General features: G+C 36.2%; 2 protein-coding genes across 31 annotated transcripts in view; both read left to right on the top strand.

Annotated features, from left to right (window-relative positions):
- Positions 1-12129, top strand: part of LOC121375316 — a 15119-nt gene extending 2990 nt beyond the window's left edge. The window contains exons 2-7 of the mRNA XM_041502710.1: positions 2411-2477; positions 4382-4479; positions 5257-6090; positions 6548-6670; positions 7093-8032; positions 10654-12129. Coding sequence (XP_041358644.1) covers positions 2411-2477; positions 4382-4479; positions 5257-6090; positions 6548-6670; positions 7093-8032; positions 10654-11376 — 2785 coding nt within the window. The 3' untranslated portion in view covers positions 11377-12129. The remainder of the gene's footprint in view (positions 1-2410; positions 2478-4381; positions 4480-5256; positions 6091-6547; positions 6671-7092; positions 8033-10653) is intronic.
- A 3003-nt stretch (positions 12130-15132) lies between these two features.
- LOC121375254 (centrosome and spindle pole-associated protein 1-like) overlaps positions 15133-24399 on the top strand; it is a 121211-nt gene continuing 111944 nt past the window's right edge. For 25 of the 30 annotated variants that reach the window (XM_041502620.1, XM_041502619.1, XM_041502617.1 and 22 more), the window contains exons 1-4: positions 15133-15258; positions 19044-19147; positions 22016-22117; positions 23299-23421. In XM_041502620.1, coding sequence (XP_041358554.1) covers positions 19055-19147; positions 22016-22117; positions 23299-23421 — 318 coding nt within the window. In that variant the 5' untranslated portion in view covers positions 15133-15258; positions 19044-19054. Of the gene's footprint in view, positions 15296-19043; positions 19148-22015; positions 22118-23298; positions 23422-24399 lie in introns of all 30 variants that reach the window. The other 5 variants (XM_041502621.1, XM_041502613.1, XM_041502591.1 and 2 more) reach the window with 4 other exon arrangements.

Raw genomic sequence — 24399 nt, 5'->3', positions numbered from 1 at the left:
TTTTTATAGCGCACGTATTCATATTTCACGAGCAGAACAAGCACGTGCACAGATAACGTGGTTTGAACACGAGGATGTCCCCCCCCCCCTCCAATAAGCACAATTGTTTTCTGTAGCCAATTTCATGGTGGCTACGCGCGCTTTGTCAACTGTAAACCGGCCTCGGAGGCGTCGTGGTTAGGCCATCGGTCTACAGGCTGGTAGGTACTGGGTTCGGATTCCAGTCGAGGCATGTGATTTTTAATCCAGATACTGACTCCAAACCCCGAGTGAGTGCTCCGCAAGCTCAATGGGTAGGTGTAAACCACTTACACTGACCAGTGATCCATAACTGGTTCAACAAAGGCCATGGTTTGTGCTATCCTACCTGTGGGAAGCGCAAATCAAAGATCCCTTGCTGCTAATCGGAAAGAGTAGCCCATGTAGTTGCGACAGCGGGTTTCCTCTCAAAATCTGTATGGTCTGACGCCATATAACCGTAAGTAAAATGTGTTGAGTGCGTCGTTAAATAAACATTTCTTTCTTTTCTTTTTTGTCAATTGTAACAAAGGCAATATGTTTGGATTAAATTCATGATTTGTACATCGTTATGTGTAAAATTGTCATATAAACTACTCAAAATAATTTAAGGGTCAGACGATATTTTCGACATTATTTTCTGAATGTCAATTATATTAGCTAGACCATAATGTCACGCATGGTATTGTTCCATTTTGACGAAAGTGGGTCTAAGCAACCCATAAATGAATTAAAATCCACTGTCATTGACACTGTCGACTAGTTCTAATGGCGAAAACATGCTTACATTTGCACGTAAATTAGGGCGAAAGCGAAAGGTCTGCTAAGTGCCCATAACTTGCTTTTTCACAAAGCGCTTCATTTGCACGCTTTGCATGTGTATTCCATGTTCCCAATGCCGAATTTCCGTATAATTGGAGCTTGCGTTCATGTACGATGCACACTCCAAATTCGACAATGGTACAACGTCAACTGACTATCGAAGATCGAGGAAGGGCTATTGCTTGGCTTAAGGATGGCAATACGCAAAGAAATGTTGCTCTGAGACTTGGTGTCAGTCACAGTGTCGTTGGCCGACTGTGGCAACGGTACCAAGCAACGAATTCTGTTCGAAATCGTCCACGTTCGGGAAGACCCCGAAGCACTACAAATAGAGAGGACCGCTACATCACCAATATGGCAACGATGTGTCGAGTGTATTCGCGCCAGGGGTGGATTCACACACTATTAAACGAATGTTCTAATGTGTAAAATCCATGTTTGACAACCTTCAACTTTGACAGCATGTCATGTGACTTTCTTGTATACAGTGACGTTTATTTGTGGGTTTTTGTAAATATGGAACAATAAATAAAATTTTTGCTGTAGTTTACATCATCAATCTAATACACTCTGAAACTTATTTGGTTATAAATTTTTGACCCTTAAATTCTTTTGAGTAGTATATTAATAGAATAAAAATTGTGCGTTTCGTTTGGGAAAGTATATATATATATATAGATAGATAGATAGATAGATATATAGATACATGCACAGACACACACATACATACATAAAGTTTGTTTTGTTTAACAACACCACTAGAACACCTTGATTTATTAATTATATGTCAAACATAAACCCGCTACATTTTAACATTGGTACATACATACATACATACACACAGTCAACCTCGACATACATACAATATATAGATATTCATACATCAATACATATATACATACATTGTCATGTATAGATACGTGGGCTATATACATGCATGGATACGCACATTCATTCGTTCGTTCATACCTGTACGTACATATATATAAAGGGTCCACTGGAATAACCTATGATGTCCAAACATATAGTCGGTATTATAACTGTCATGTATGTCAAGGTCACAATGATACACTAAATTAAAAACCTATAATTATGGTAGACCATTAAAAGCAGTTGGTAAATTGTGCTTTCTTAGGCATAAATATTCCACGACAATAGAGTTGTAAACGTTAAAATTAAAATATACCACCTTACTAAAAATGTGACATCACATGTTATTCTCGTCGACCTTTCATATGCATACATACATATACATATGTACATACGTACACAGGGGCATGTGCAGGGGGAGGGTTTTGGGAGTCGAAACATCTCCCCGCTCAAACATAATTTCCGTCTCTGTTTTTCCAATATATTTTACGGGGGAGTATGACTCCTATAAATTTCACTCGCCAGTCTAGATCCCCCACTTGTTAAAATTTCTGAACACGCGCCTAATACATGCACACAAGCACGCACACACTCACACACACACGCACACACACACACACACGCACACACACACACACACACACACACACACACACACAATGTTGAAAACCAAAGAAATGACAATCTTTAATTTTTGCAGATTGACACTGAAATCCGAAATTCCGTATGCCCCGACCTATGATTATCTTACAGACGAAAACTTACAGGTAGCGAAATACAATGCATTGTCTTTACATGCTATGTTTAAGGTTTATTCATTTTATTTTTTATAATTTAACCAAAATAATTATGCAAGCAGATATCTTTATTATTTGATTTTTGTTGCACATATATTTATGACGTAACATAGTTTTGAAATAACTGGACTATTTTGGCACTGTCACAATCGAATAATCGTATACTTTGATTCTAGTAATTTACGAAATCCATTTATTAGTCTGTTTGCCAGGACACTTAACATTGCAGTTCAGTACCAGCAATTGTTCTCTGTTTTTTACATCTGTGAAAGTGCTGACTGAGGATCCGAGGGGTGCAAAATTGGCACCCTTTAGCATTTTAAAATATTCAACATGGCGTCCAAGATGGCTGCCAAACCACATATTTGGCAATATATCAAATAATTTATTAGCTATTGCGAAACTGTCGATGTTTTATATGTCTGTGGTTGTGTTTTAGGGGTCAATTAATTAATTTTAACCACCACCAGCTAATCAAGACATTGCCACATCATTTAAATTCAAGATGGCCACCACTAGTAGTCAGAACATGATTGAGTTGTATGAGTCAAGGCATTCATTTATAACAATCTCTTGTTAACTGAGATATTGCATCATAATTTAAATCCAAGATACATATCTGGCACAATTCTAACCCTTGGCGGCCATTTCCATGGCCATCTTGGAGTTATACGATATAATATATCAGTTACCACAAGGTTGTTATAAATGGATCCCTTGGCCCATAAAACTCAATCACTAAATATTTGCCTAGTTGGTATAAAATGAGTTCAATCGCACTTTTCTTATTCTAGCTGCTTTAGTGGCAACCACCTTGGATTTAAATGCTGTTGCAATGACTCAATTAACTTGGGGTAGTTCAAAATGAATTCCTTGACCCCTAAAACAGTCAAAGACATCAACAATTTTGTCATAGGTGATAAAATACCCTAAATATTGCCAGTTGTGTGTTTTGGCAGCCATCTTGGAAGCCATGTTGAATATTTCAAAATATGCCAAGTTTGCACACTTCGGATACTCATTCAGCACCTTCCAAAGATGCAAAAACCACAAAGAACAACTCTGTGTACTGAAATGCAAGTACAACAGTTAACTGAGATATTGCATCATAATTTAACTCCAAGATACATATCTGGCACAATTCTGACCCTTGGCGGCCATTTCCATGGCCATCTTGGAGTTATACGATATAATATATCAGTTACCACAAGGTTGTTATAAATGGATCCCTTGGCCCATAAAACTCAATCACTAAATATTTGCCTAGTTGATGTAAAATGAGTTCAATCGCACTTTTTTTTATTCTAGCTGCTTTAGTGGCAACCACCTTGGATTTAAATGCTGTTGCAATACCTCAATTAACTTGGGGTAGTTCAAAATGAATTCCTTGACCCCTAAAACACAGTCAAAGACATCAACAATTTTGTCATAGGTGATAAAATACCCTAAATATTGCCAGTTGTGTGTTTTGGCAGCCATCTTTGAAGCCATGTTGAATATTTCAAAATATGCCAAGTTTGCACACTTCGGATACTCATTCAGCACCTTCCAAAGATACAAAAAACCACAAAGAACAATTCTGTGTACTGAAATGCAAGTACAGACTCTGTCGGTGCCAACTATGATCATATAACGTAAAAGCCGTCTCAAGATACTGAAATCTTATACACTCCTACTTTTACACGAATCCAGATCCTCTTAATATTATATAAAGATTCTAATCTACTAAATTTTCAAATAAGAATGTCAAAATGACATAAGTATACATGGCAATATGTACAATTAGGCAGTAATATTTTAATTTACGTCCATACGTCCACAATCGCAATAAGTTTATTAATCCAACAGTGTACAAATGCTATGCTCTTTTTTAGCTGCACAGCGCCTACTGGGATGATGTAAAGATTGTTGGTTTTGGACGAAACAAGACATCCCCATTCCCTGCGTATAATGACAGCTTTGACCCGAGATTGTAAGTGTATCAGTGAGAGGTTTTAAAGGTATAATCTCCAGTATATTTAAAAAGCACACACCCCAAAACAACACAAAAACAAAACAACCCACCCCCGCAACAAAGAACAAACAAAAACAACAAACAACAACCCCCTCCCCTCAACAAAGAAACAAACAAAACAAAAACAACAACTTTATTAAAACGTAAGATGGAAGAAGAGTTGTAACTTTTATTTATTTAAATGTATGTCTTATGCTGGTATGATGTTTGTACTTCATGCTGATTCATTTCGAAGAAGTACACTGCATTACGTATTGCTGTGTACAAAATGCTGTATAAAAAACCGAAGGAAATCCAACAGAATCTTTCCTTAAACATGCGTTTCAAACAGGTTTTCAGGTTCATACAAATTCATAATTAGCAACGACATTAGACATATATTATATGTACATGTATATATTATATTAAATATATATGGACCTGGGTCCCGTTTTACGACACAATCTTAGCGCTGAGATCACCTTAATTGCATACGGTAATTATGCATGTAAGCTCACCTTAGCGCTAAGATCGCTTCGTAAAAGGGGTCCTGTTCAATAAAACATTTCTTGAAATACTTTTATTGCATGCACTAAGATAGCGAAACGACGATAATTTCTTAAAATATAAACCTTAGCTTTGAGATTTACCATAATGCATAGTCAATATTTAGTTACAAATGTTTCAAATATGAGTTTCCGCGAAGGTGTTTCATTTGTAAGTCAAGGTTACATGTTATTTTACTTTATATTGTAGGACATTTAGAGGTCTTTACGAAGATGCATTTCATGCCATGTGCGGTTTCGTTCCTTCCATTGATCCCCTAGACAATTATAATGTGATCCTACCAGTTGGCCGTATTCCCGAGGTCGTTTGCGACTATTTTGATAAATATAACTCTTTGTTGAATGATCTTCGAACATCACCATGGGACCTGTATGATGAAAATTTGGAAACTGGAAATGAGGTCAATCAGAATAATGCGCTCGTTAAAACGAACATAGATCGGCCATGGAGTGAAACAACCAGCATACCATATCTGGCTCCCAATGTGACTTCTTTCCTCTGTGACAAGACGGACCTAGCTCTACTTGACACCGAGGGCGAGCTACTAAAAAAGAAGACTCTTTCCGATTCTGTTAAAGATCTGTGGAGAAGGACCCTTAATGTGGGGTCCCCCGTCGCCACTACAGATCGTGGGGACGATTCTGTTCCCCGCTGTTACACTTCTCCTTGTCGACCAGAGCACGAAGTAGCTTATTCCACGGGAGACCCTCGGAGTAACGTGGACGCGGTGCAAGTTAAAACACAGACTGAATGTCACGCTGTCTGGCCTAGCCAGCTGTACCCATTTGGACCCATTCCGAATGTACCAAACCACATCTCTCAAGCGCATACGCACGAGGGACAAGACTGGGTTCGGAATACAGAATCACGAGTTGATTCCGCGTGGACACCCCGTGAAACAAGTTATGCGAACGACTGGGCATGCCTTTCATACAACAAGGAACCAGCTGAAGGCCACTGCCTGTTTCCGTACGACAACGACCCAAGACATGTTGCGGTACAACCAGTAGACCCAGATCTAAGGTAACGACTAGTTACCTTGAGGAAATGCCAATGAACGGACAGCTATTTCTATTTTTGGGTACATTTACGTGCAACTGAATATCCACGCCATAATGTTTTAAAGATAATTAAAAAAATAATTTTTTTTTTTTTTTTTTTGATTATGTTTGTTTGCAACATTACACTATTCATGACAGACTCATTCACATCAAGCATGTAATTTAACCTCAAAATTACTGACTTACTGTAATGAATTTTTATATATTCAGGTACATATACAATCTAATAATTCATCCATATATATTGTCGAGTTAATTTTGCAAAGGTTATTGTGGAGCCTGTTATTTTATAGTTATTTATTTCAAGGATATGCAAAGATAGCGAAATATGGATCTTGCAACAATTATAGGTCTTGTGAACCTTTAAATCGCTGTGACGTAGAATCGCTGAGGTGCTAATATTTGTGTATCTTTTGCAGCAAAAGATCTCCAGAATGGAATGATCCTACTTTGATGAATCCCGAACTCCAAGAAAATAATAACCAGTACACGTATGTTAGAAATGAAGCCAAACAGTATATGAATCCATGGCCAGGCAGAAGGTGTGTGTGTGTGTGTGTGTGTGTGTTGCTGATATTGATGCTGATGATTATGTTGATATGGGCGTATCGTGAACCTTATTTTTAATATTTTCTATGATTAGCTAATAGCAATCCCATGTTTATTTCTCTTAAAATTAATTTGGTAATATTAGAAACGGTCAACTTTCGAAAGCACCTACTTAAAAACTATTTTTACGATGTTGATTTTTTGTGAATTTGATTTTAAATAATAAATGTTACATTAGAGAGAGATTTTTTAGATAGTATGACTGTTCTCAAGTCAATTTTTAAAACAACAAAGAACTTTTTTCCTTTTTTATTTCAAACATTCTGCAAATGTGAAGTCAAAAACATTTTCGCTATTGGTGTTACAAGAACGTGCTTACTACACATTTAATGTTAAACGTATTTCTCTGTTCCAGTAAACAGGTCAGCAAATCTCCACCTTCAGACTTAAATTCACAGTCGTTCATTGAATTGGATGATGGGGATAATGGCCAGGCTATACCCGTTATCATATCGAAATCTCAACATGACCATCATAAGAAACGCCACCCGAGCAAGCACGCGAAGACGACAGGTAACAGACCAAAGAAAGACGAGAGTACAGATGTTAAACCCAGGTCATCGCAGCTGTCTCCAACATGCGAACCATTCGTCCCTCACAGGTCCAAGAAATACATGACAGACGATAATGCAAATAGTACGAATTGCTCATTTGATTATGAACAGCAACACAACAAAGACCAACCAAAGACGGGAGAACACCACATGATGGACTGTTATGAACAGGCAGACATGTGTCAAACCAAATACATGAACACGTACAACGGCTATGTGAAGACAGATGACATCGACATAGTTAATAATATAGCACCATCGCATGCCTTTCCACTTGATCGTGCTGGGGACTGCTGCGAGCCTGTAGACTATCCTATGTCGGCTCCGCCAGCACACAAGCCAAACCAGTTTGAATTATCAAACGAAAGGCTTACCGAACCCTCATTTTCATCGCATATGTTTCAAGAGACACAATATTCAGAAGAAATACAATATAGCTGTTTTGTTTCTCAACGTGAGGTTTCTAAACAAAACCACATGGAAGAGAGACATGAATTGGAACAAAGACCATACATGCCCGTGCACGCGCAGCAGAAGAATCCACTACGTTTCATGTGTGGAGATGAGAGTCCCATGCAGCATTCAGACATCCCCATGCATCAGCAGCCTCCATCGACTGCTGGAGAAGCACAGTTTTACAAATGGCAGAACGTCGATATACAACCCGGTGTCAGCCAGAGTCAGTCGATGGAAAAACAGCAGCAACCTGTTACGTGGCATGATCCTCCAGGCATGCGCCAGGTACAGTATGTGCCAAAACGGAGTGAATTTGCTGAAATCAACAGCCTAACTAAAACCATAAATGTATATATACTAGTATTCAAAGTGGATACCAAGGAATATATATATATATATATATATATATATATATATATATATATATATATATATATATATAGTAGTCGTTTTCGAGTTGCAAGACGCTATTTTATAGAGTGCTCAACCGTGTGGGAGCTAGATATATCGTTAAAAAGTGTATGTTTATCTCTACATGACAGGCTTGTTTCGTGAGAGAGTTGAATTGCTCTCACTCATCAGATGTAGATTTAATTACACCGTCAACGGAAAGCTGATGGCGTAATGGACTCTGTGACGTCGAGGTTACGTCACTATGCAGGTCTATAGGTGATGTGTGGTATGCACACAGAAGGTATTTGCGTCTGTGTCGACATGCTGATACGAGTTCATTCTTGGAGTTTAGTGTGCTGGTTTCAGGTTTATACATTATGAACAGTTTTTCCTTCAGGCAGAGGTTACATCTTTTGCTCGCTGGAGAGTATGATTTTGCTTTGGATAAAATTTTCCACTTAATGGTGTATGGGGTGATTCCTATAGGACTATATCGCGACGATGGCCTAGCTGCATTCAATGAGTCACTGAGAACCATAAAGATAATCAAAAAAGATATTTGCAGAATATTTGCAAACCATAAACTCAAGATCACCATAGTCGCCAACAAAAAATCTGTAGATTACTTAGACGTAACTCTAGATCTTGAAAAGAGCTCAGTCAAACCCTATATGAAACCAAACAACACACCTTTATACATCCACAACAAGAGCAACCACCCTCCAAATATCATCCGCAGTATACCAAAAACAATAAATAAAAGGCTTTCTGATATATCTTCGAATGAGTGCATCTTTGAAGAAGCGAAACGCCCATATAAGGAAGCCTTACTCAAGAGCGGATATAACTATAACCTCAAATACACCCCAACAGCAGAAAACAACAGACGCAGAAACAACCGCAATAGAAACATCACCTGGTACAACCCACCATATAGCTCCAACGTGAAAACCAACGTAGGTCACCAGTTCCTCAGATTACTCGATGAGTGCTTTCCCAAAGCAAACCCTCTCCACAAAATTATAAATCGAAACACCGTTAAAATTAGCTATAGTTGCATGCCTAATGTTGGGAAAATAATTTCAGCGCATAACAAAACTCTACTTCAACAACACAGAGACAAAGACGCCGTTCCCCCCAGAGAATGCAACTGTAGACGAAGAGCTGAATGTCCACTTGAGGGTAAATGCTTGCAGAAAGGAGTAATATATCAAGCTACCGTTAATACACTCGATGACAACAAGCAAGAAACATACGTTGGTTTGACCGAGAACACATTTAAGACGAGATATACCGCGCACACGAGCAGTTTTCAAAACGCAACACAGAAGAACGCAACAGCGCTAAGTCGGTACATTTGGACACTGAAGGATAGATTCACCCCATACACCATTAAGTGGAAAATTTTATCCAAAGCAAAATCATACTCTCCAGCGAGCAAAAGATGTAACCTCTGCCTGAAGGAAAAACTGTTCATAATGTATAAACCTGAAACCAGCACACTAAACTCCAAGAATGAACTCGTATCAGCATGTCGACACAGACGCAAATATCTTCTGTGTGCATACCACACATCACCTATAGACCTGCATAGTGACGTAACCTCGACGTCACAGAGTCCATTACGTCATCAGCTTTCCGTTGACGGTGTAATTAAATCTACATCTGATGAGTGAGAGCAATTACTCTCTCACGAAACAAGCCTGTCATGTAGAGATAAACATACACTTTTTAACGATATATATATATATATATATATATATATATATATATATATATATATATAACACAAAATTACATTTTGAAAAAATATAATAATAAAACTACTACCAACAGTTCAGTTATTTAATAATTACATGTTTTTCTATATATATATATATATATATATATATATATATATTCTTGCGGTTAATATCTGTTGAATTACGCGGAGAACAGATGCATTTTGATACCAATTTCACATGACACCAAAAATAATAAAATAAACAAACAAAACAAACACCCTCCCCAAAACAACAACAAAAACCCTACCCCCCCCCCCCCCCCCCTGAAAAAAAAAGAAAAGAAAAACTAAAAGAAAAAAGAAAAACCCAAAGCTAAACTATTTCAAACCATAAAGCAACCACGTCCTTAGGACTGTTTCAAGAAGGTAACATACTAAATAGTGTTTTACCATCTAATAACAACTCAAATCTAAACTATACATATGCAAATCATCATATAAGAATGATAGCTGAAGGATTTATCAGGTAAGCCAAGTGATAATATAATGTTGTACGTCGTAAATCACTGAATATCCCATGGTGGTGTCGTCGATCATTTTAAACCACCGTAACTGATTTTTTTTTTTTACTTACGTCAATACTTGGTTCATAATATTTACAAGTCTTGTTGGAAATGTACCAAGGAACCTTGTATAAATACTTATTTGGTCATAACTAGTATCGTGGTTTTGGGTTAAATTGATGTCGGTCTGTCATTATAAAAGGTGATGTATATGTATATCTTTGCAGAATGAATATCCTGGGTCAAATCCAAATGCGGGCAATATGTCGATGCCACCAGGCCACGTGACATGTGTAACACAACCATCATTCAACAGCAACGTGAGGAAGGTTATATTTTTAACCAAACAGCCCACGACGCATCTACAGCCACAGCAGCCACTCTTGCAGACTCCCAAACAACGGCAGACGATACCTCTTCAGCACCACGCCATCCAGACCTCGCAGGCCATGTATCACAACCAGCAGAACAGAATGATTGACGCATCGGGCATGAGCAGACCCGACCCGTACCAGAACTCGAGAGTGATGTCTGGAACAATCCACCACATACCGCCGAACCAACAAACGCGAGTGAACCCCGCGGCCTACCCCAACTCCTACAGGACGTACGCCTCGGTGGCAACCAAGCTCGTCGTGAACAACCACGGACCACGACCCTACGACCAGCTGGGGTCGGCGAGGACCATTGCCATGACGGCGCCAAAATATACTAGCAACATGGTGGCCATCCCCACCATAGAGGGCTACCAGCCTGGGAGGTTCTACGGCCCCATGTTCAACTTCAACAACCACAACGCCACCGACGCATGCGAGGTCGATGAGTCATCTACAGCGGTTACAGTGGATCATGTCGGGACTCACGCCAAGGATTACGATGTCTATCAGTCATCACGGAAGGAGGCGAGGCCGATCCGAGCCAATCCAGCAAACCTCATCAGAATTAAATAAATAGAAATTTAAAACGCAGTCGAATCCACACAAAGGTGGTTCAACATTTTCAGCATTTTCACATCATGCAGAGTACTTCTTCAAATGGAGTCTCCAACAGGAACAAAATGGAGGAAAAATACATTACTATTTACCATACAACAACAACCACAACAAACAAACCAAACACTCTTTATTTATTACCGAACATTTATTATTATTATTATTTTTTTTTTTTACGGAACATGACTGAAATTGATACTCCTCACAAATAATATTTTACACATATAAATAACATTGAAACATTGCGCAGCCGGTCAGTTTCAAGCAAAAGAAAGGGAAGCTAAGGGTTGCGAATTTCCATATATTAGATCAACACGTTTTACTTTTATAAACAAAAGAAACGTATATTTTTATGGAACCACAATCCCTAACCCTAACTCTAACCCTAAAACGCTGAAAATGTTGAACCACCGATAAAAACAAAGTGTAATGAATGACCTCAAAGAGGTAGGTGGGAGTAAAGAAAGCATTTATATCGCACATTTTTACTGTGAAATACATATATATATATATATATATATATATATATATATATTGCAATACATTTAAAAAAATATTAATTAAAAGAGTAAATTGGTGCAAAATAGATAAATTATTTATTGATGTATAGACTGTCTAGCTATTTAAATTATTTAATTTATTTAACAATTATTATTATTATTATTATTATTATTATTATTATTAATTATTAAGTATTATTATTATTATTATTACTACTACTACTACTACTTCTACTTCTATTATTATTACTATTATTATTAATAACAATTTTACTACTACTATTACTACTACTACTATTATTGTTAATATAATTAATATTATTAGTTAATTGATTTATTTATTCATTTATTTTTAAGTGAACAATAACATCTTAATTAAAATTTAACCTTTGTTTGAACTGAACATATATTTAAAATATTAATATTATTTTAAACGTATGTTACATTTGATATAATTTAGCATTGTGACTATGTTAGACGTTATGTAACATGTATACGGTAATCTGCGTTTCGCCGTTCATAACCACTCGACACTGAATTGTACTAACTATACAACGAATAAATATTTTCCTACGTTCTTATCGTTTTGTTCTATTTTTTCCATATAAATAATAGTGATAATAATTATTATTATATATCACACTTGAGAACATATAAGTTATTTATTCTTTTCTTTTTTCAACAACCTGTAAATTATTTATTCACTGTTGCAAAATGTGTGACACTACGTGTTTATAAAATGATAAGCGAGAGAGGTGTACTTAGACACTGCAATATAGCTAAATGACACTTGGATATCTGTTCAAAATAGTTCTGGGGTGTCGTTAAACATATATTCTATTCTATTCAAAATAATGTTTTAAAATTTAAAATGTACTTTAATTTATAATTATAACAAACGACGTGTATATACGCTTAAATATATTAAAAGTACAACCTCAACACAAAATACTAATAAATCAGATCTACATACATGTATGTACACTAGAGTGTGCATCTAGTTAAAAGATGTTGCATATTCGTCTAGTTAAAAAGATGTTTTGTATACCAACAGGAATTATTCACACACATACACACACACTCACACACTCACACACACACACACACACAATTTGACGACCGCAAAACTTACCTTTTTGTTGTATTATACAGAGTAACCTTTGTTCTCCTGATGTTAAGAAAACGTATTTAAAACTATTCAAAAATAAAAATTTCGCACCTCTTAAATGCAGTCCAGTTGAAAATGTGGAGGGGGACCTATTGCCCAAATTTTAGGCAAACCCGTTACTGTTTTTCTCTTTTACTATATAATATACAATAATCCCAAACTGTGTTTTTGCATAACAGGCCGGTAGGAACCGGGGGAAGGAGTGAGTATCGGTCTCTCCCAATTTGAAGTCAAAACCGTTACTTTTTATTTTAAAGAAAGGAAATTCGCTGCTACCACAATGAAAAAGCTGCAACATATATCTCTATGCACTTTTCCAAAGACCGGACAGTATATATACTACCGCGGATGTAGGTTACGATTTTTGACGTGTTACGTAGCTCAGAATCAACCTTGGGCTGTACGATAACATATAGTGTTAACCTAAAGCCCCAGTCACACCGAGCCTGCGACCTGGTTACGACGTAACTGCGACCGAAAAATGTTGGAATCGCGGGCAAATCGTAGAAAGAGCGCGCGACTGGTCGCAGAGGTCGTGAGTGATCGCCAGAGCAAAATCAGTCGCAGCAAGGTCGATGGTCATGTTCAAAACTTCTGACCTGCGATTCCAATTCGTAAGAGGTCGCAGACAGGTCTTACATGGTCTAACCACCAGTCGCGCATAGACGCACCACCAGTCGTGCATGATCGCGGGTCAAGTAGTCGCACGATTGGTCGTGCTACTGGTCATGCCACCCACATGACTACTGGTGGTGCCACCTGTCGTACGACCTCATGATCGGTAGTGCGACCAGTCACAACCTGTCCCGACTGGTTGCACGACCTTACGATTGGTGGTAGGCTTACCACCAGTCTTTAGCTCCCCGACATCAGATTCTGGCTGGGTCCTCTTCCCTCGGCCCTTTCCCTTCTTGGGAGGCATAGCGAATTATAGTTTCAGTTGAAAAGTTCGACGAAGTGTACTCCTTGATAGCTAGGTGATTACTGATGCTGACGCAGGTCAGGTCAGGTCAGGGCAGAGGGTTTAACGTGCACATTCAGAGCAAGCTGTTGTAACGCACACCTGTCCTCCGTCCAGGACAGTAAATGTGTGGGTGGTGGAAGGAAGGACCACCTGCACTAGAAGGTGCAAGGGAGCACCATCAGTCCGGCCGGGGCCGGTAGCATGTGGGGTGGGTGTATGGGTGATATGGGATTTTGAATTTGGAAGGGGCGGTCGGAATTTAGCCAAAGAGAATGGGTGCGCGTTTTGAATGAAGGAAATTTGGCGCATTTTTGAACGGTCGATCGGTTTTGATATTAGTGAGTCGAGAGTAGCTCGGTACTTAGACCTATTGATGCTGGGGTGTCTCTCTAGGTTACACTAGATTGATTGATGGTACGATCGGTCGCTGATCGCCACCACTAGTCGCACGATTACCTACGATTGAACTTGCAGTCGATCTTCTCCAATCGTTGGTGATCGCACGACCACGCGTACAACTTATCGCACGATGACCTACCACTAGTCTTAAAAGCAATCGCAAATGGAGATCGTAGCAAACATTGCTGATTGGTCGTACCTCGGCCAAATTGTCACCAATCGCACGATCCAGTGTGACTGGGGCATAACCCAGGTACAAGAAATCGGACCAAAGTGTATATTAAGTAACAGCTTAGTACGGAATAAGGAGGTGTACTTTACTTATTTCTCACTAACCAATGACACCTAACTTTTAACCCGGTCCCTTGTCATTGGCTAACTGGAGTCTGTGACCAGAATATATGAATACGAAAATAAGATTAATTAGAAATACTAATTTTGCCAGTTTTTCAATTAGAAAATACATTTTCCTTTGGTAAAAAAAAAAGATAATCATTTACTTTTAACATGAAGGCGCGCCTACTTAAAATGTTCTTTAACGTTACAAATATTTTAAATTATAGCAATCTAGACACGTTAAATTACTCGTACAACAGACGCCTCTAAGTTTAAAATTGCAAAACAACGAATATCATGTTTAGAAAATAGTATAAGTCAGAATCTACGAAATGCGCATGCTCAAGGAAATATTTTGTTGTCAGGATGAAATAACAGTAATATGTTAATGATTTTTATTATTTAATCATCGTTCGCACATGTGACCTTCGATTTTGATGGTCCACAATGATTACTTAAAATCGCACAACAAGGTATAAATGACATGACACCGTTAAACAAGTAAATAAGGTGATAGACGATAAATTAATATAATTATGGCAAATTATTATGTATTACCATTGTAAGCCCGTTTTCGATTTAAAAACTATGTTTGCAATAAAATTGTAAATAATTTTTGAATAGCTGTTTGGAAGTTTATTGAATACTAATGTGGTATTTCATTAGTTGCAGTTAAGTTGGCCTACAACTAAGGTCTATGACAGTCACTTTTCGCACCCTTGTTTTGGCTTCGTACACAGTAAATAAAACATATCCAACAGTAATTTTTTGATATGATATATTTGACAAAAGCTGAAAAGGTACTTTTTATTTCTTTCATCTTTTGAAACTTAAAATTAATATTTTGTCCAGAATTATGAAAACTAACAAAACACCAACCTGTATACAACGTTAGAAATTTGACGGGTTAAGGTTAGTAGACCAGTTTTTATTTTATTGTGGCGAAGCATTGTAATAATATAGCTAATTTTGAATTTGAATGACGTCAGTATTCCAATGACGTCACTTTAATCGCCTTACAATAACCAACACTGGGTACATAATGTTTACGTTTTAAAGGGACACACCCTAGTTCTTAAACACTGCAGCATATGTTTCACTATTAGAGCCGTTTGTGATCACTAAAATCAAACAATAACTATATTTTATTCTTTAAATTATCCATTTCCGTAGAACCGAAGTGTTTCTGGTCATCCTGGTGTTTGTAGTACCAAAAATAGCATTTTTCATATTTTTAAAAACGCACGTACATCTGAGAAGTAGCGGTTTATTGATTCGAGTTCTAGTCTATTTTTAAGGATATTTTCCTGTTTTAACGTCACAGACTCTTGTTTCACTCTGTTGTAACTTTATCCAAATGTGTTACAGGTTTGTAGATTAACTAAACTTAGTGTCCATTTTTACGACTTGAAACTAGGGTCTGCGCTTTAAGAATGCTGGAAAAAATCCAATGCAAACTTGCTATTGAAATTTTTTTGTTTGAACATTACTAATGTATCTGAATGTGTTTGAAGAAAATCTTGTGATTAAAAAATTGTACCTTTTACGAAATACGGATTTCAAGAGAAATTACCTTAAGATATGCTATATTTATTGTGTACGAACCCAAAACAAGGGTGCGAAAAGTGACTGTCGTCGACCTTAATGAATAGATATGATAAAGTAGCGCTGACTTGGACAAGGTTTTCTGTTTAGCACTACAAGTAACTCGAGTCGCCTTCAGCCCTCCCCTTATTGATATTGATATGTAGGGGGAGGCAAGAGGAAATTCTATGTAATCTTTTGACAATCATTGACAACCAAATAGTCACAAGCTACTTTGTCAAAAATATATTTTTTTCTTCTAAATCTGATGTCACAGAGCTTTAGTTTGATTATTCCAGAGTCCAGTCATGACATTAAACTTACATGTTGTTAACCGGTACCAATGTGTCACATAGGAGCACACTTTGCCAGGGCTTCTAGAATTTTTACAAAATCCACTAGCCATGGGATCAGTGATTTAAATTGTAAATGTACTAGCCATGATTAAAAATTAACTAGCACTACTTTACTTCAGACCTGTCAACCCTCCTGGATTTCGCGGGAGTCTCCCGGTATTTGATCAAACTTCCCACAACCTTGCGCAGTAGAAAAATTCTCCCTGTAACTCTGCTTTTATTTTTTATTCGGAAAACTTTGGCTAATTTCGGTTTCTGACAAAGTAACAGGCCGAATTGTCCCAACTGTTTAACGTTTGCTGAAGTGAGAATTGTGGGATATATTGCTAAAAACCCCACATGGAGTTATAAAATGACATGTTGTTATAATGTTAAGTTTGTTGTCATCATAATGGATAAACTATCCAATTTAGTCCTAAAAACGCCTCTGACTTGTCAAACATCTTCCCACTAGATTACATAATGCCATTATGACATGTCTGAAGTGCCCGACTCTGGCTCAGAGTTGACGGTGATACACACAATGTTAAAATCACATGTCACAGCAAGACAAGGAAAAGGCTAATTACCTATATAAACAATACTTGTATCAGTTTGTATGTTTGTGCAGTAAAATGTTGGTAACAAAAGTACACTCCAAGGAATTATTTTTGTACAATTAATACATTTTGTGTTTGACATAAAGTTACTCGCGGAAATGGGCATAATACTGGTATATTTCACACAATGTCAGTTATGAGGTTTCATTTATGATTGGTGGAAATACAATGTTTATTGTATCGTTATAATGATTTTAAATAAGTACCATGCCACTGTTCCTCATTATAGTAAAAACTTAAAATTAATTTATAAGATTTATATGAATTTGTCTTAGGTACACAAACCACAGACCTGTTGTGCAATCCTTTTGACTTTTTCTGATCAATAAAATATTTCAAAACAAACCACAGATAATGATGTAACGTAACCTGTAAGTGTAATACCGTAAATATACTAAGTAATGTTTAAATTTCTTGTTTGTGTCCTTAATATTTTTGGATAAAAGAGTTATTTTTTAAAACATGTATTAAATCATAATAATATTTAAACTTTAAAAAAAGAAGAATATACTATATATTTTTAAAATTAATTAAAAAATTTTAATGTGAAGATCTAAAGTTGACAAGCATATATGACATTATGTACCATTCATATAATTTATTGTAATAATTAAAAACAATTTGCGATTTTGTGTTAAATCGTGTGCATTTAAAAAAAGTCTTCTGTTTTTTGACAAAATTTTCCTGCTTTTTCAATACACACAGGTCTGCTTTCTCTTGACTAAAGGTTGACAGGTCTGCTTTACTTAATGCAATTTTACTAATAGTAATAATCAGATATGTTACTTAAAGAGGGAGATAGCGATTAAAAACACAAAGATTTGTGGGGTGGTGGTGGTGTTGGGAGCAGGATATTCATATTTACAAAAAGGACCCAAATGCAGCATTTGACAACTTTTTTTTTCACTAGCCGTCTGGCATGGGAATAGTAGTTATTTACTAGCCCAACATTGAATATCACTAGCCATGGGAGCGGGGCTACCATAATCTAGAAGCCCTGCTTTGCTCTACGTCACAACAAAAAAGTACAGCACAGGTTTGTTTCACATTGAGGAGTCGGGTTTCTTCATGTAACATTGGTACTAGTTAACAACATTTAGTAATTTGTAATCAAATTTTGTATAAATTAACCCTTCTTCAATCATGATCAAGGAAATATTCTACATATTAAAAAAATTGGCTCAAAGTAAATTCTTTCTAGTGTGAACCCTGGTCTTTATATCTTATTGAACTGTTCAAATTGATTATGGGTGGGAGCCATTACTAGTATGTGAACCCAATACCAGTCAGTCTTGTCTTATGTTTTTGTCACATATGCAGAAATGGTTGTATTGTTTTATGACCACCACGTTCAGTCGAAGAGTTAATTAAAGCCATGAATAGTGTTGCTTTATTAATACCTGAGCACTATTGAAAAGGAACGGTTAAAAATCTTAAATTTTCTTTTGGAATATCACATCCTATATACAGCCAGTGGAATGATGTTATCACAAATTATTGTTGTTTTAGTAATATTGAAATCATTATTTATATGGTCAGGATTTTATTTTTATTATTATTTGTTGTTTTTTGGTGGGGAGGGAGAGTTTTGACTAGTGCCACCTTTTTAAAATTTTCATCCAGCTAGAATACTGATATTATTATGACAGTCAAAATTACCTCTAGAGATAACTACCCGTATTTTAAATTTGTTTTGCATTGTTTTACTTTTTTTCTTAGATTAAAAAACAATGGCTGCAACAGTAAAAGTGCATCAGTCTGATATTGATCGTTTTATTCAAGAGCAAAAATCTAAGCTGGCTACGGAGCGACAACATTTTGATGTAAGTACTAACAGTATTTGATATTATTCATTTTTATCCTGCAACCACTGTTTGTATTAAGATAACCAGCTACTGTAGCTCGGTCTTAATTTTCAACTGCATATTCTTTACAGCATTAATTACAGTTGAACTAAAATTTTGTTTTGTGGTAAATTACATATATTGTTTTATTTATGAATTATGAGTTTAAAAACTATTTTTGGATTCGACAAATATAAAATATTACAAAAATGAAGGCATTAATTTTTAATATGTTGAAAGTTTGGAATTTATAAAGATGATTTTCACACTTTCCTTATTGAGTTGCAGGATGAAAACAATAGCAGGTTAGTGACATAGGTTATCAGCTTTATCCCAGTGTTCAGGTTGAATGGGGAATTCTGTTGAGCAAGCCTCATGATAAGCCTACCTTCATGTGATAAAACTCATGACCTAAGTCATTGACATGTTACTCTCTCTGTCAGCATGATCATGAAATCCACTTGCACCCTGCTTCTGATGTGACTGAGCTTATTTTACTGTGTTCTTGTGCTTTTACATAACACTCATAGTTTTTGTTATTGTTAATTCGTTTTTGACAAGTTTTTACACCCACTTTTAACTCTAAATTTCCCCACTTCATACGGTTTTATTGCTTATGCACCTAACTACGCTTACAATTTGTGATGGGTTGTTTTCAGACTTGATCCATGTAATTGTCATGAACAAAAGCTAAGGTTTGAGACCTATTTCAGTGTTATTACTTTTAGTGTAATTTAAGTGTTCCGTAATCGAATCAGCAGAAATAAAGGTCAGTTGGTATTGTCACTGTAGACAATTTATTAACATGAGTGTTTTTTAATATGGAAAATATCAACCGAGTCCTTGGTAATTAATATTTGTCAAGACACTGTCAAGTAGCGAATTCTGTTTATCCTATAACACTATCCTATAATAATTAGTAAATCAAACTTCTGAAGTCGCCTCACTGGTAAAAAGAAATTATGACATCATCACAGTTAGCACAAATGTAGTTTGATGTCATGCACTTCCACTAAATCTCATCCGAACATTACGTTCAGGTATACAGGTCTGGTTGGCTGTAAGCAAATGACCTAAGACAGGAAAACATTACTTTCACTGCGTTAATAATGGTTTATATCAAATGGGTTTTTGACATGGATATTATGAGTAAGTTATAGGATAAAGAGTATTAAATGCGTATTAGATTTTTAATACTTGATCTTTGAACAACTCAAAGCAACTACTTACTTTTTAAAACCCTTCAAAGATTTTCATAATTTTTGACCACTAGATCTCATGGTGAAAACAACTGAGAGGAATGATTATTTGTTTCACTAACTTAAATTATGAGGGGCCATTTAAGGTTTTACCATGTTTCCTGTGTATATTGAGCATTGATAAAGGTCATGCTAAGGGGATCTAAAAGTCACTCCCCTTGAACCAGTGATGGGGAGCCACAATGATAGCTCCTCGACGTCAGCCACTGTGTTACACTGAAAATAATGTGCATTACAGTGTTGTCATTATTATTTGATTGACTTCTAACTGCATGGTCAGTCATGTCAACAACTAACTTATGTCATCAGCGATACGTATGTCATAGCTATGACACAATGCTCTCTTTTTGTTCTCAACTTGCAAACTCGCTACTCAGCAATACTATTTATCTTGCACTCATGAATTGATGATGTCCTTCCCTCACCAATGGACAACATCAATTCACGAGTGCAAGATAAACAGTATTGCTGAGTAGCTCATTGAGTATGCTCTAATTACTGTACATACATGTATATTTTACCGTGAACACCTGCTGGTTTATTGGTTCACATTCATTTAACATCGAGTGTCAAAACCCGTCTAAGAAACATTTCATAACATCACAGAATGCAGAGCATGTTGCCATCATATTTTGACAAGCCTGTGATAAAAACAGGCTGGAAAGATGGGGCCAATAAAATATAGCTAAGGTGTATGCCCAGGAGTTTAATTAGATATAAGAATACAAATGAAATAGGAAGTGAATCAACTAAAGTAAGTTTTATTGTGTTTGCAAATTTTTGATGCTTACATGTATAATGATTTCAATTCCCATTTTATACTACATGTATATTAGTATAGTGTGTCCTCTGATGTGAAAACTTTTCATAGTGGTACAGAGGTTATGATATTAAACCCTATACAGCTGGCTTAATATAAAGTATATAGAAAATATTCATCATGTAACCATTAAAAATGCAGCCAGGCCTTTAACAATATGGAGATGCAATTGAAATTCAAACCTTGTCATCACATTAACCTGAGGAGCACATTAATTGGATTTTGCAATAATATTATACATTTTACAACAGTAGTAAATAACATTATTTGGGTATAATTTCTTTGTGGGCACCTTCAAGGTATAATCTTCACATACAGTGTTCGAAATGAGCACATGTCTGTTTGTCCTGACAAGTGAAAATCTATTTACACGAGCAAAATGTACCTCAGTGGTTGTCTAGCAGATAAGTAGACATTTGTAATAGTACTAACATTGTTTAATTTTGAGCAATCAAAAATGTCCTTGCACTTGAATAAAACTAACTGCTTATTTTGACAAGTGAAAATATTATTGGGCAAGTAGATTTTAAGATGTACTTGTTTGGTGGCCGGACTAGTGAAAAATTCTGCTTATTTCTATCACTGACATATCATTCCAAAAAGTATTATAGATGTTTAGTCATTATGCTTTGCTTTGCGATTTCCCTTTCAAAATATTTGAAAACCAAATGCTTAGACCTGTCACTGTGGTTGGTGTTAAATTGCTTTAAAAAGAAAAAGTGTTTTACTTTGTGGGCCAATGTTGTGACAGTGGTTGGTATTGTTTAGGACGGTGATAATAGGTACACTGAAAACGAGGAAAACTTGCCGAAAGACAAGCGGAAGACATGGGACAAGACTGCGGTTATCAATCATCCATTAGCGGAAGAGGTAGGACATTTTTAATTAATTTTTTTTTTTAAATGATGATGTATCATGCAGTGTTATACTACTATATTTTGCCTTTCAATTTTAATTTTAGCATGATATTATTCCATTTATGGTTTACTGATTTGGACATATAGGTTAGCTTAGATGTTTTACCTTCATAGAATTAATAAATTCATGCACTACATAATAATAAATTAAACTGTTTGGGGTATTTTTTGTAACATAATGGGGCAGCTTGCTTGATGTACGGTCTGTTTAGGATCAATCCCCGTCGGTGGGCCCATTGAGCTGTTTCTCGCTTTAGATTAGAGATTTGTAGTGGAAGTCACACAGCTCTGCAAAGTCATCAGTATTTATTATCGATCATAACGAAGATGTTTTGATCAGTTGGTAAAATCTACTGGTATTCTAAATTTTAACTGATGTATACTTTACATAACATACATGGACTGGCTGATAATCATATGCTGTTGTAGGCTTCAAGTTAATATTCTTTTTTTTTGCTGGCATGACCATCCTTTTAAACAGTCATGGTCACCATCTTGAAGAAGTAGTAACACTGTGTTAAGAGTTAAAATTTATTAATGTATCTTGTAAGATGAGTAAACTTAAAGGAGGATATTTGAAAATTATGCACTTATTCAGTTATTCAATCAGAGTTATCATTGTTGAATATATATATAGATTATTAAATGAGTTTGTGTGTCGTACTGATTTTACGAAATGAGTATCGGGGTTCTTGTATTGCTCGAGTGAAAGCGAGGGTAATACATGAATCCTGATACAAGTTTTTTAAATCAGTATGACTCACATGTGAGTGTAATAATTTCTTTATTATCCACATTATTATATTTTTTTATGAATAACAAGGACTGTCAAATTTTTTCAAACTTAATTAGAAGAGGATGACAACAAAATGATATCATTTTCAGAAATGATGTCTTTTTGGTCATGTTATGATGGCGCTTCCTAAAATTACGTCATTGGTTGGTCACGTGATTACTTGTTATTACACATGTGCTTTGTATGCTTATTTTTCTCAGTTATGTTGAACCATGTGGATAATAAAGATGTATCTAATTTCTACTGTCTATGTTTACATGCTTATGTGCTAACAGTACAGGCATGCATGTTCCAACCCACTAGTACTAGTCTAGGTATGTTCTGTTGGATTGTTGTAGGCACCCAAGAGACCCAAGACTACAGAACTGAGCAGTCTTCCTCTTCGTAACTCTGTACAGGAAAACAGAAAACTCCTCTTAGCTGCTCAGAGAAACAAGGAATACAATGAACTCATAGCCAAGGTATACACAGAGAAAATATACTGTTTAAAATAAGTAGGGGACATTAATAAGTAACACATTATAACAGACATGTTTCAATATTTGTCGGAATAGTATGTCGGATTAGTGGCGAGTCATTGACAAAAAGTTTTCAAACCAGGCGATTGAGGTATGGCCGGATGTGACCCACATATGCAATAAGAGTTGTTATTGTGAAAGTGAAGTTTTTCTTTCATGCACTAATAATGGGTGAAATCCCTGATTCACCAAGCATGTTTGAATCTGACATGGCATGCTTCTGATAATTTTTGTGGATCCTGTCCCATTCCTCCTAAAACACGGTGCCTAACTCTACCAAATTGGTCCGATGATATCTCATACATGTTCAAAGAGTTAAAGTTATGGGCTCTGAACTGGCCATGGTAGTGTGTTGATGTTTTACTGTAGCTGGTACACAGTGACCAGTCAACTATGCTGAGTACGGATGTTGTCATCCTGAAAAACAAAACATCTCTCAGCCTGATATGCGAAGAGCGCAATAATCCATGTTACAGTTCTATGGGATGGTGCATATAAAAGATCCCTTGCTGCTAATCGAAAAGAGTAGCCCATAAAGTGGCGACAGCGGGTTTCCTCTCTCAATATCTGTGTGGTCCTTAACCTTTAGACTACTGGATTAATTTTTAACAAAAACCACGTTGAGTGGGTACAAGTTTATAATTTTTACTCACATATATTCACTTAAATGTTTTATAAATACATGAAATAAAGTTCATATATGAATCGGTAAGTATTATTTTCGTGTTTTTTTTTTAATTTTTATTATTTTTAGATCAGCTAATGGTGATTAAAATTAGGCAAAAAATAGAAAAAGTTGCATTTACTTACGGGCATTTGTGGCCAGCTGTCCAGTATTTATGTCCATTATTCCCGATAACAGTAGTTTTCTGACCAGAATTTTTTTTAAAACTCAAACTACGATTCATATTGCAATATTTG

The sequence above is a fragment of the Gigantopelta aegis genome, chromosome 6 (genome assembly GCF_016097555.1).
Source record: "Gigantopelta aegis isolate Gae_Host chromosome 6, Gae_host_genome, whole genome shotgun sequence".
Taxonomy (NCBI): Eukaryota; Metazoa; Mollusca; class Gastropoda; order Neomphalida; family Peltospiridae; genus Gigantopelta; species Gigantopelta aegis.
Note: the sequence above shows the minus strand (reverse complement) of the source record. Positions and strands in the feature narration are given on the sequence as shown.